The sequence below is a fragment of the Sander vitreus genome, chromosome 23 (assembly GCF_031162955.1).
Source record: "Sander vitreus isolate 19-12246 chromosome 23, sanVit1, whole genome shotgun sequence".
NCBI classification, from domain to species: Eukaryota; Metazoa; Chordata; class Actinopteri; order Perciformes; family Percidae; genus Sander; species Sander vitreus.
In genome coordinates this window covers 3,658,909-3,671,787 of record NC_135877.1, presented here as the reverse complement: position 1 = coordinate 3,671,787, position 12,879 = coordinate 3,658,909, and the positions used below count along the sequence as shown (strand labels likewise).

Here is a 12,879-nt window from a genome sequence, read left to right as displayed (position 1 = left end):
GCTTAATGTATGGCAAGATAGTAACCTAGTGTAAGGTTCTGGTTGGCCACTTCATTTTTCACTACTCTGCGATAACAACCTGTGAAAACACTTTTCTCCAGCATGTATTGAAGAAGCCCAGCTTAACTATTTTCTGTCAAGTGACTGTGTTTAACCTCCACTCAGGATGGACGAAAACACTTTAAAACTCCTGGTGAAACTCACTCAGGAGGGACAGTTAAGCTCTCTGGATAAACGGATAACATTAGGTGGCTCGGCGGCGGTTCAGACTGTCAGCAGCAAACACTTCGGTCGGTCAGGGGACACCCTGCTGCACTACGCTGCCAGAAAGGGACACCTGGACATTGTGGAATATCTAATAAAGCAGGTAGGCATGGATGTGGAGGTGTACAACAACGACTACAAGAGGCCGCTGCACGAAGCTGCGTCTATGAGCCACCAGGCTTGTGTTAGCTACTTGCTCCGGGAAGGCGCGAAGGTGGACAGTCTGAAGAAAGCTGACTGGTAAGAAAACCCCCGTATTATCCGCAATTAGTACATAAATATTGCGGCGGCCTCTTTTGGCTTTAAAAAGGAACTGTCGACAGTCGCTTAACAGCTCCCTTCGATAGCTCAGTTGGTAGAGCGGAGGACTGTAGAGGCATAATGCTGAAATCCTTAGGTCGCTGGTTCGAATCCGGCTCGAAGGAGCACTGTTTTTGATTTTATTTATTTAGTGAGTAAAGCGGTTAGAAAACAGTTCTTTTGCGAAACTCTTGTCAAACATACAAAAGAAATAATTATAAAGAGACAAAGAAAAGCAGCAGCCGGTTAATATATATTACCCATTATCCCACTTTTTGCCTCTCATGGTTACATTCGATTCACAGAGCTAAGCGTCTATTTTGTCTTAAAGATAACAAAACAAAAGCCCAAACGGTCTGTTTGGTATTTCCAGAGATTCAAACACGTTCCTGTCAATTTACATCAAACACTATTCCTTGCACTGCACAATAGTTATAAACCCGTTTCACACACGACTATTTCTCTGTCCAAACAAGGTGATCGCTGTACAATGACTCAACAAAACACACTTTTATAAATATGGAAAATTAAACAAAAAGTTTTAATATCAGGCACATATATCTTTATTGACGTTTTTTTTTCAATTTTTTATGTATTTGGATATGTTATAATATAGTTCTTGTGTTGTAAAAAATGAGAAAGAAGAGTTTAATCTTCATACATAATGGACACAAACTGGGTCTAATCACTTATTATTAGAGTTCATGCACTATTTAATTATATCAGAATTAAAAAACTGTGAAGGTAAAGATTTTTAAATGCTATATATACACCTCGTGAAAGTCACAACAAAAGTGATCATTTACAGTTTATTTGATGGTTCTAGTCTAATAGTTTAAGTTTAATTAAATGATTTATTTTTTTGATAAATCACTGAACTAGGCCGGGATGTCTCTGCAGCACCATAGTACTTAAAGCTATAGTGCGTAGTTTCTGTCACCCCCATGAGGAATTCTGAGTAATGACAACAATTCTGTCGGTGCGTCCACATGATTGCACTAGTCCATATTGCGATTTCGATAAAATTACGATTAATTGTGCAGCCCTATGTACTATATCCCCCAGAAAACTGTCTTTAAAACATCAGCATACATGCTGTTTATTAGCATGTAAGCCTGTAATGTGACTGCCAACCTCAGTAGCTTTGACTTGGTCAGAGTAGGTGTCACTGTGTTGCCTGTTCTCTGTCAGGACTCCCCTGATGATGGCCTGCACCCGGAGAAACCTGGCTGTGATCCAGGAGCTGCTGTGCCACGGCGCCGACCCTGCACTGAGAAACAAAGACGGCTGGAACTCCTTCCACATTGCCTGCAGGGAGGGCGATCCTCTGGTCATACAGCACATGCTTCTTGTCGCGCCGGATGTCTGGAAGACGGCGAGCAAGACGCGCAGGACACCACTACACACTGCAGGTAAAGCATCCTCAGATTTCCCTTTCCAGCGAGTGGCTACTGTTAGGGAAGAACTCAGGAGCAGCACAACTCATTTCACTTATGAGAAGACGGTTTGGGAGACCTTGACCTTTTTTAAATGGAGTCTGGTGGGTTTAGTGTTAGCGACTTCAGAGCTGTTTCTGGTTAAACAGAAAGGTCTCAAAGAGGTTTTAAAGGTCTATCTCTGCAGGGATCCTTTCCATAATGTTGTCAGACACTTAGCATATTAATCTGAGCGGCAAAACGAGCACTTCTGTGAAGGTAAATACCAGCTGGACAATTGCCCTATTAACTTACATTGTAGCTTGTTTCTCTGCTGCCGACTGCAGCGATCTCTCTTAATACTGGACCAATGTCAAAGACTGTTGTTCCTATCAGTCACTTAGACACAAAAACATAGGAACATAGGGTCCAGGTTGAAAAAAAAGAAAAACGGTAGTTCCCCTTTAATGAACACTCAATTGAGGAGACAATTAAGCAGGCAGTACAGTTTAACCATGCTGGAGGCGTTAAGTTTAGCTGAACCTTTAAGGTAAACAAAGATATTGCAGGCGCCTAAACACAGATGCTAAAGCCTAGTTCAGCCTATCGCTCTCTCTGGGAAGTATGCTAAAGTGTGGCTGGCTTACCGACCTCCAAAAGGAGACAGTCCTGAGACAAAACATTCCCTTATCATACAGCTGCAACCATAGCCGTTTTCTGACCAAGTAGTTAAAGGGAACGTAGTTCTAGGAAAAGTCCACTTCTAAACAGATCTACTAACTACTCTCCCCCAAAACGTTTTTTTCCAATTGCATTCTCACTGGCCAAGTGGCCATAGGGACTATAGGAGGGGTAAGGGAGTGACGCAAGCACGGCAACGGTCTTTATAGTGTTAAAATCAGAAAACAAATACACCAAAAAAGTATGAACTAAATCTAATGTATATAGCATATTTGTCATAATTTAAACAAGTCTCCTGAGGAGAAACGTATCTCTCTCTCCCCCGCCTCTGCCTGCTGCGGGTGTGTGTGTGTGTGTGTGTGACTGTGTCTGTGTGACTGTGTGTGGGTATGTGTGCTTGCGGAGTTTAACTCCGAAAAGACAGTTAACCACAGGTTCCCGTTAATCTTCTGATGGACATGTGTTGTGATATTTAAACAAACGAACCGTCAACGGTGAAATAAAAGCCTCTTATTTACGAGAGCGGTCTGAGAGACCTCCAGCTCACAGCGGGGTCTCTGGGCTGTCGCCTGCTGGCTGTCGCCTCACTTCATGGCTTCTCAACTCCGAAAACTTTGAAGCAAATTGTCAATTCGGCATCAATTTTCACAAGACTGCCTTTATTCAAAATCTAAACCGTTAATTTCTCGCCTAAAACGTTGTCAGAAGTGTAATTAGTGCTGAATAAGATGGTGAAAATTGTTAAAATTGTCCCGTTGTTGGTCTGTCTGTACCAGAAACCCGACCCTCGTTGACCTAGGTTCCTATGCTGAAAAGGGAACAGAGAAAAGACCGTGGCCGTGAAGTAGGAGCCTAAAGAGTTACAGGAACTGCAGCCAGAGGAACTTAAAAATCCCCAAACTGGTCCAGTCGGAACACGAGAAAAAAAAGGGTTCTAGGAACGTTATGTTCTAGGAACTGCAAAAATCCCTCCAGTTGGAAAGCGGCTCATGTAGACTCCTTCAATCCGTAGAGAGACAAACATAATTATACACGAACAGGTTTGGTTATCAGAGACTGGCCGAATATTCTTGTCCCCTGACCTGTGACCTATGAATGACCGGATGTTGTCTAAGCTTTCCCTTTGTCTCATCATACCACAACATGGTGTTTCTGGAAATTCCACCACAGCTACACCTGGCATACACAGAAAAAAAGTCCTGACTTCAGGCTGGTTTATCTTCTCTCTAAGTGTTTGGTATTCTCCTGTGGCCAAATCTGTGTGTGTGTGTGTGTGTGTGTGTGTGTGTGTGTGTGTGTGTGTGTGTGTGTGTGTGTGTGTGTGTGTGTGTGTGTGTGTGTGTGTGTGTGTGTGTGTGTGTGTGTGTGGCGATGACATAAGCAGTATCTGTTTTTTCCTATTATTTGAAGGACCTTTTGCGTTTATTGTCAGATAATAACTAATACTCTCTCTGTTGCTATCATCCAGCGATGCACGGCTGTGAGGAGGTCGTTCGGATCTTGCTGGAGAGGTAGGTTGGAATTTTGTATGGGGAAAACGTCCCTTTAAAACAAATCGCATGTTTCAGTCAGCTCTGAAAAGACACAATGCCATTAGTGACATTTGCTGTGTGCATCCCCAGACCTTTTCCTTAGGATTTCTGGCTCAAAATGCCCTGAAATTCACGGTTCAATCCCTGGTTTGGCAAAATAAATCTGGGTGGGGAAAAGTGATAGGCCGTTTTAGCCTTTAAGGTCGCTATGACCAATTTGTTGGCAAACTGTTCCCCATTTACACAACCAACAGATAAGGAGCGACATTAGCATTCATTTGGAGTTGTTGTTGTTTTTTTGGATACTTGACAATTGCAAGTCTAATATTCACTCCTCTAACCAGCTCTTCAGTTGCTAAATGCTAGTCTCTAACTTTGTCCAGCTGCTGCCTGGTGCTGGGCAAGTAGCTGACAGTGGGTTTATCACAGCTTTTTCATGTGATCCATTGTTAATATAAAAATGTTGATTTTAGCCACTTCAAGGGGGGAAAGTATGCAAGTACAATACATGTGACAAACAAACAATTACAAGTACACGGTCCTCTTACTTCACATTTTGGAGCTTTTAGCCACATTTGAAAATGTAAAACGTAGATGTGAAACTTTTTCAAATGAAATACTGTGAAAATTCACAGTAAGTATACCTTGCTTTACTATATTTTTTTGTCAAAGTACTTATTTTTCAAGAACAATAATCACCCGTTAAAGTGATTAATCGGCATCATATACAATGAATGATTCTGATGGTTACACTTCTGTTTGTAGACTTTTAAGACGACTTCAGTTTTTTTTTTTGCCATTGACAATTTTCACACTCTTAGGCTACATTTACATTGCTACTGTACGTTTTGGTTTAAAAAACGGATATCTTTTGCTACGATTACACCTCGCATTCCCCCTGCTCTGGCGTTTCAGAGCCCCTAAACCGGAGACATTTATAACCCTTCTGACCCGTTTTGGTTTGGAATCTGTGGGGTTGTGTTGCAGTCTCAACGGCCGCAAACGGAGACCTTTGGCAACACCAACACCAACAGGAACGCCAGTGTTTCACAGCTAAAAACACTTGTTTGCACAGAGTTCGCTTTTGGCTCAAAACTCTGCTTGAAAAACCAAAACGTAGCGATGTAAATGTAGCCTTCGTTTTATATGTTTTGGGATAAATATAGCTCCGTACTTTTGAGGTTGATGGTGACGATTTGCTGCTAACAGATAAACTCGTCCGTTGACTCTCACCTTCACCGCTCTTCTTCCAGATGTGGCTACACCCCCGACAGCGCTGACAGCTGTGGAGTCACTGCTTTCATGGACGCTGTCAGGAACGGACACATTTCTGTGGCCAGGCTGCTTTTAGAGAAGCATCAGGTAGAACAAGGCAGTTCAGTCAGTCTCAGTTCAGTAATTCTCTAGCGTCTGTAAGAAATTGAGATATTTATGTGTACTGACACACTGTGTGACTTGTGTGTGCTGTAGGCGTGTCCGACAGCAGCGGATATACTTGGGGCTCAGGCGGTGCACCAGGTGGCTGTCACCGGCCAGGACGAGGCACTGCGGTATCTGGTGCGGGACCTGAATGTAGACGTCAATCATAGAGCAACTGGCATCCAGCTCACTGCCCTGCATTACGCTGCAAAGGTTAGATCATGGACTCCTACCCAGCGGTACTTTACATTAGGGCAAGGGCGCCAATTTGGGGCCTGTGGGCCAAATTTGGCCCCTGCTCCCTTTTGTTTTAGCCCGCTTATCTCCTCTTAACAAGAAAGTGCTGTAAAATCCTAACCATAATGACTTTATGCTACTAAAAAGTACTTAATCTGAGCTTAAAGGCAATTTGATGCAGTGCTGGTAAACTTCCCTATTAAATTAAATACACAACTTTTATCTACGAAGAATTACAAGAATTATGGTATTCTTCAACATCAACATTTATTTTTGGCCCGCGGCCTTCCATCCAGATACATTTTGGCCCTTCACCTGAAAGAATTTGGGCACTCTGCCTTGGGGGGGGGTGGTAAGATTGTGGAGTAGCTCACTTAACTTTAAAAAAAAGTGGAAATACAATTTAAATCAAAAATACTTCCACAGTCAGCTGTAACACCTGAAAACCAAATGTTGAGAATGCATGAAAACTAGTTAGCAGGCGAGCAGAGAAGTTGAAATAGATAAAATATGTAGTTATATACTTTGCCGATTATAAACCAGCTCTTTGTCATCTTAGCGTGCCATCCGGTGGATATCGGCAGAACTCAGCTCCGCAGAGAGCAGTGCCACGGATGGGGAGCCACACACCGTTCATCTGCACACATTGCCCACACTAAGATGACACAGAGCTGGATTTCAAATATCAAAATATCTCTTTAACTTCATCTCTTTAAGACATGTCGTAGGTGTCGTTTGTACAGGGAAGACACAGAAGGGGCAGTAGTAAAATGACGGTATGGAAATATATTTATAAAGCTACTGACACACCTTGCAGTTTACAGTGTGCAAACAAACTCTCCTTCCTCATTTCATGTTTTTTTTCTTAGGAGGGCCACACGTCCACTATAAAAACACTGCTGGAGTTAGGGGCAGATCTTCATGTTCGGGACAAAAAAGGGAAGAACTGGTAAGCCGTTTATCACACCATCCATGTTTTCACTTCAGCTGCAGTGGTGAGCTTGTGAAATATTGTTGTTTTTAATACACCTAAAGCCCCTGAAAATGTGGTTTCAAATCTTAAGCACTGTATCGTTCTATAAACCATCCAAACTCAAAACATATTTATTTTGAATGGCTTTTAATACATAGTAGCACTGTGACACTTTCCCTTTCTTTCTCCTGTTTTTATGTAACCTTTTCTGATTTGACTGTATTCTATGTTTTATTCTTTTTATCATATGTTATCTTGTTTTATTCTTGGTCCTTGTTGTAAAGCACTTTGGATACCTGTTGGTTGCTGTATAGCGCTATATATAAATAAATGTTGATCGATTGATGGCTAAATAAGCAACGGTAAAAGTTCAGGTTTAGAAAAAAGCATCCTTAAAGCTACAATGCGTAGTTTCTGTCTCCCCCATGAGGAATTCTAAGTAATGACAACAACACTGTCGGCGCATCCACATGATACAAGGCTTCCGTGATCGTGCAGAATCCCCCCCCCCCTCCACACAGTTGCTAGTAGCCAAGGAGGACACGGAGCATTAAAACATGATGGACTCTTCAGAAGAGGTCATTATCTTCATTTGAGTTTCTGCGCGGGAAAGTCACCGGACGCCACAATCTTCTGAACATAGTCACACTGAGAAATCCAGAGAGAGTTGTGTGGAGCTGATAGTCTTCATTAGCTTTGTAGCAACTCATTTGGCAATGGCTTGAATGTAACGGACGTTCATTAATATCAAAAAGGTTACGCACTGATTTACCTCAGTTAGTCTGCTTCATCAGGACTGTTTGGGTGTGGTGAGTTAGATATGATTGACAGTGCTCACAACATAAGCAAACAATCACTGTAGGCTCGTTTGAGATGAGCTGCACCTCGCCTGTAAAGTGGACGAGAGCAGGCGGCAGCAGCCGGGGGGGGCGGTGACAAAAAGCTGCGTTAAAGTCGTACAGTTTCCAGCCGTTTCCAGCAGCCTTCAGTCTGAACAGGAAACCACAGAAACACTCACATCCTGTTAGGTCAGATCCTGATTTATTAAAATGTTATCAGACCCATATATCAGCTTGTACACAAGTCTCCAGTTGTTTTTATTATGACAGAGTAGCTGTCTAAATGCTCTACATGTGATCTGTTGCTGATGTTACTAAACAACAGACTGTAGATGATCAGTAATCTGAACATATTTAGTCTCTCTGACTTCTAAACGTCACTATCAGCCACACGACATGTGTTCTGTACAGAATGAGCCTTTAAATCAGACAAATAGCAGTTAAAATCCCTCCAATTCAATTTTATTTATAGTATCAAATCATAACAAGAGTTGTCTCTAGAGACTTTACAGATAGAGTAGGTCTAGACCACACTCTATAATATGCTATACTCTATAAGACCAAACAATTCCCCCAAGAGCAAGCATATAGTACAACAGTGGCGAGGAAAAACTCCCTTTTAGGCAGAAACCTCGGTGGTGAGGAAAACTACTTTTTAGGGAGAAACCTCAGACAGACCCAGGCTCTTGGTGGGCGGTGTCTGACGGTGCCGGTTGGGGGTGTGATGAACAGTGGCAAGTATAGTCACAATAAAGATAATGGAACTATGACTAGAAATAGTAGTTGTAGTAGTTCATGACGTAGCAGGGCACTACAGGGCGTTACAGTGCATAGCAGGGCACTGCAGGGTAGCATGACGTAGCAGGGCGTAGCAGGGCACTGCAGGGCATAGCAGGACGTAGCAGGGCATAGCAGGACTTAGCAGGGTGTAACAGGGCACTGCAGGGCATAGCAGGATGTAGCAGGGCATAGCAGGACTTAGCAGGGTGTAACAGGGCACTGCAGGGCATAACAGGATGTAGCAGGGCATAGCAGGACTTAGCAAGGTGTAACAGGGCACTGCAGGGCATAACAGGATGTAGCAGGGCATAGCAGGACTTAGCAGGGTGTAACAGGGCACTGCAGGGCATAACAGGATGTAGCAGGGCATAGCAGGACTTAGCAGGGTGTAACAGGGCACTGCAGGGCATAACAGGACGTAGCAGGGCATAGCAGGACTTAGCAGGGTGTAACAGGGCACTGCAGGGCATAACAGGATGTAGCAGGGCATAGCAGGACTTAGCAGGGTGTAACAGGGCACTGCAGGGCATAACAGGATGTAGCAGGGCACTGCAGGGCATATTCAAAAACAATAAAAGGTTTATATAAAACATCATGTTCATCATCACCAATCAGGTGGCCAGGCTTTTCCCATCATGCCATGTGTCTTGCAGTCGGTGGACTGCGGCTGCCTTGATCTCGTGAGGTTATCGTTGCCCACGAGTGCATGATGTCAGAGCAAGGCAGGATCAAGTCGGACACAAATCCTATCCGGCATGCATTGGGTGGCGATCGCCCGTGATCGATTCTGCTCAGGCCTGGCTCATCTCCAACGAGCCTTTTTCACTCAGATGTTGCTGACATCATTTTCCTCCAGCTGAGCCCTACCCACTCAAAACCACTCAGAAAAGCCCTGAAACAACGGGTCAGACAGAAAAGTCTCATTTTAACTCAACCAAAGGTGTTGTAACTTTAAGGAAATGAAGCAGAAAATGATATGTTTGTTTAGGACCATATCGCTCATAGAAAGAAGCTGATTGAGAAAATAGATTTGCAGGGCCTTTTAATACAGCAAAGCATGCCTTTTTTTAGCATAAGGTTGTGATAACTTGAGTTAAAGATTTGAAGATAACGTGTCATTTTCTAAATTACTTAATTTTAGAGCACTTTGAAAAATAATATTTAGATCAATAATCCATCTCGGTGAACATATAGTCACTATTTTGTCAGTGGTTATAGTTATGGTATCATTTTGAAGCTCGTATAGTAATGTGTTAGTGAAAAAGCTGTGCTGCCTCAAAATCTAATCCAGAAGAAAGTATGAATAGATGTGGAGGCTATGAAAAAGATTTCTCAAGTATTGGCTGTAGAAACTTTCCAGCAGCACTAGAATGCACCAGCGAGAAAAAACTTTGAAGTTAGTTTGCGCTTTCAGCTGCATTACAACATGAAAATAAACTCTGACCAAATAAATAAAGGCCAAATGATGCACTATGTGGACCAGGAAAAGAGTTGCTTATACAGTAGTGACAGCAAATGGGGATCCACATTAAATAAAATACTGTTAGAAAATGAAACCAAAGGCTGCCTGGGAGGTTGAAAACAAGGTATGCTTTGTCTAAAACATGCAAATATACCAGTATGGTCCCTTACCACTAGTGCTGGGCAATATATCAATACTATATTGATATATGAGGCTGGATATTGTCTTACATTTTTTATATCTTTATATCATAATATAACAAAAGTGTTGTCTATTTTTCAGAATCCGAATCAGAAAATGTTTTATTGCCACAATAAGTTACACTTATGTGGAACTTGCTTTGGTGAAAGATGCATACATAAACAAACAAACAAACATATTTAACATTAATATGAAATAAACAATAAATGCAGAAAAACAAATATATACATACAAAATGACTTGTTGCATAAGAAAAAAGACGGCTGAATGGGTTGAGTGCCGTTTTTAAAGGCTGCATTACAGTAAAGTGATGTCATTTTCTGAATTTACCAGACTATTCTAGCAGTTCTAGTTTTTGCCTTTTGGATTTTCTCCATATCGCCCAGTCCTACCTACCACCCTCTTGTGTTCTCTTCTCTTCCCAGCTCTCCATATGGCCTGCATCGGGCAGCATGCAGACGCCGCCGGGACACTCCTGCAGCTCGGACTCAAAGACTCGGAGGATGCGTCAGGCACAACAGCACGTCAGCATGCCAGGAAACCAGACGTAGTGCGAGTGTTTGAATGTGACTTACAGGACCCGTCATAAACGATACCATAGTTATACAGAACACAGATTTAGGTTCTGTAACATTCAGATAAGTAAAGCAAAGAACCTGAAACATTTAATGTGATTCAAGTCAATCCGTTTTAGGTTGTGAAGATTAGCATACATCTTTACTTTATAGTGGACACATGACTTTAAATAAAGTCTGTCTTTAGTCTCTTATGTTTACATCAGACCTAGTCTATATCGATGACGTTTCGCTTCCGGGATTGTTCAGGTGCCGCCGGAAATTCCGCCGGATGTCCCTCATTTTTGGCCGGATGTCCAACACCTTCCGCTTTCTTTGTGTTGGCGTTCTGGTGGATTTCTGAGGACTATGGTTAACATACATAAATACATAAAGATCCACCTGCATGCCGATGCTGCGCACCATCTCATGTGTGGAGGGCAGGTCGCAGTCAGTGGAGAAGGCAGCAGCATGACCTGGCTTCAGTTTGATATTAAACAGATCCTTGATGTCGCCTGAAACGCATCAAAAACATATCAACAACATATACTGTACACACACCCTACACCTGTTACAGCACTATTGAACTCTGCATGAAATATATCTCTATTGTTAAAAGTCTGGCTAAAGCAACAATAAATATGAACGATACAACACTGATGCTACGTGCTCTAATGTTAGTAGTATCGTAGTTTTAATAAAGATCAGTAGGGGAGGGGTTATGTTAAGGATAGTCTATATATATATATAGACACACACACAACGTTTCATTGATAGGATTGCCTCGGTACCGCCGGAAGTTCCGCAGGATGTCCCTCATTTCCACCTTCCTCTTTCTTTGTGTTGGCGTTCTAACCTCCGGTGGATTTGTGAGGACTATGGTTAACTGCTCCTCAGATCTCTGCAGGGTAAATCCAGACAGCTAGCTAGACTATCTGTCCAATCTGAGTTTTCTGTTGCACGACTAAAACAACTTGAACGTACACATGTTCCACCAAAACAAGTTCCTTCCCGAGACTATTTTGCAGCGGCACTGTGGCTCCGTCCGGCGCTTAGCACCGCCCAAGACGATTGTGATTGGTTTAAAGAAATGCCAAAAAACCAGAGCACGTTTTTCTCCCATCCCGGAATGCTGTGTGGACTAGCCAGACCTTCCTTTGCAGCGCTGTGGAGGACGGTCTGGCAACGCGAGACTACGTCAGACCTGTATTTGATGTTAGTGACTTGACTTAGACTGCAATAACTTGAAAAGTGTCTCCAAAATAATTCAAAAAGGCCATAATGGTGTTTGTACCAAAAGGCCAGCCACCCTGCTGCATGGGAGCAAATATCTTGTTGAGACAATGCTATGCAGTGAGGTTTAGACATGATTGGACATGCTAAAGCTCACATGCCTTTGTGTGATTTTGTCATATCATCTCACATCTCTAGCTTGCCAGCACAGTTGCTGGGATGTCAGACACAAAACAAAACCCAAGCTTTAAACAATAGCAACCTCCTCTGAGAAACCCATAGTCGTTTTGGCTGACTGCTGTGTATTACTTTGTATAAAAGTGCTGTTTATAAAAACGATGTATTAGGTGTAGTTGTAAGCTCCTGAATGAGGTTAGATGTTCACCTTTTTAAAATGCTTTGTTGAATGCTATAAAGACTGAGTTGGGTGAGTAATACAGAGGCTAACTTCATTAACCTCACCGGGTTTACTCAACAGGTGTGTTGACCATGAATCTTGTCTACTTTGGCAACACAAATAGTGAAATGACACTATTATTGCATTACATATCATAACATTTGGTTTGTTGTTGGAATTACTCATATGAGATGATGAGTTATTGCCAAAATAGGTCAAACTTTATAGTATGAGAGTTACCTCCTATTTAATATGCAGGGTGTTAAGAAACTATGTAGGGAACATACAAAATGTAAGGGCACTGGTATTCAACAATAAAAAACATAATAGTAATTGTGGTTATATGTCATGTTTAGAAAGTAAATAAAACTTGTGAACACCTATTTTTTTTCCAGCTGACTCATTGATTAATTCAAGGCAAAGTGTTAAATATGCTCTACTAAATGTACAGCACATTAAACATACAATACAGTAAGATACCTTAGAACTTTAAAAAGTTGTAATTGTGCTTCTTGAAACAGTAAGACATTGTATTTTCACTTAGTTAATACGTTTTCAAACAGCTTTTGCAAAGATACTCTAGTTCTTTAAC

The 12,879-nt window shown here is 42.1% G+C and overlaps 1 protein-coding gene and 1 non-coding gene across 4 annotated transcripts; both read left to right on the top strand.

Annotated features, from left to right (window-relative positions):
* Positions 1-67: 67 nt before the first annotated feature.
* Positions 68-12,716, top strand: ankrd16 (ankyrin repeat domain 16). 3 transcript variants are annotated; one of them, XM_078281458.1, is made up of 7 exons: positions 68-504; positions 1,756-1,976; positions 4,129-4,171; positions 5,446-5,554; positions 5,663-5,824; positions 6,718-6,793; positions 10,526-12,716. In XM_078281458.1, exons 1-7 carry the CDS (start codon positions 167-169, stop codon positions 10,690-10,692), a joined length of 1,116 nt encoding a protein of 371 aa, XP_078137584.1. In that variant the 5' UTR covers positions 68-166; the 3' UTR covers positions 10,693-12,716. The 3 variants fall into 3 exon arrangements, with proteins under 3 accessions (XP_078137584.1, XP_078137582.1, XP_078137583.1); XM_078281456.1 differs by having other exon boundaries at positions 6,718-6,797; positions 10,529-12,716; XM_078281457.1 differs by lacking the exons at positions 6,718-6,793; positions 10,526-12,716 and adding an exon at positions 6,408-6,619.
* Positions 602-689, top strand: trnay-gua (transfer RNA tyrosine (anticodon GUA)). Its single transcript is given in 2 exon segments — positions 602-638; positions 654-689. It is a non-coding gene; the product is annotated as a tRNA-Tyr (tRNA).
* Positions 12,717-12,879: the final 163 nt, after the last annotated feature.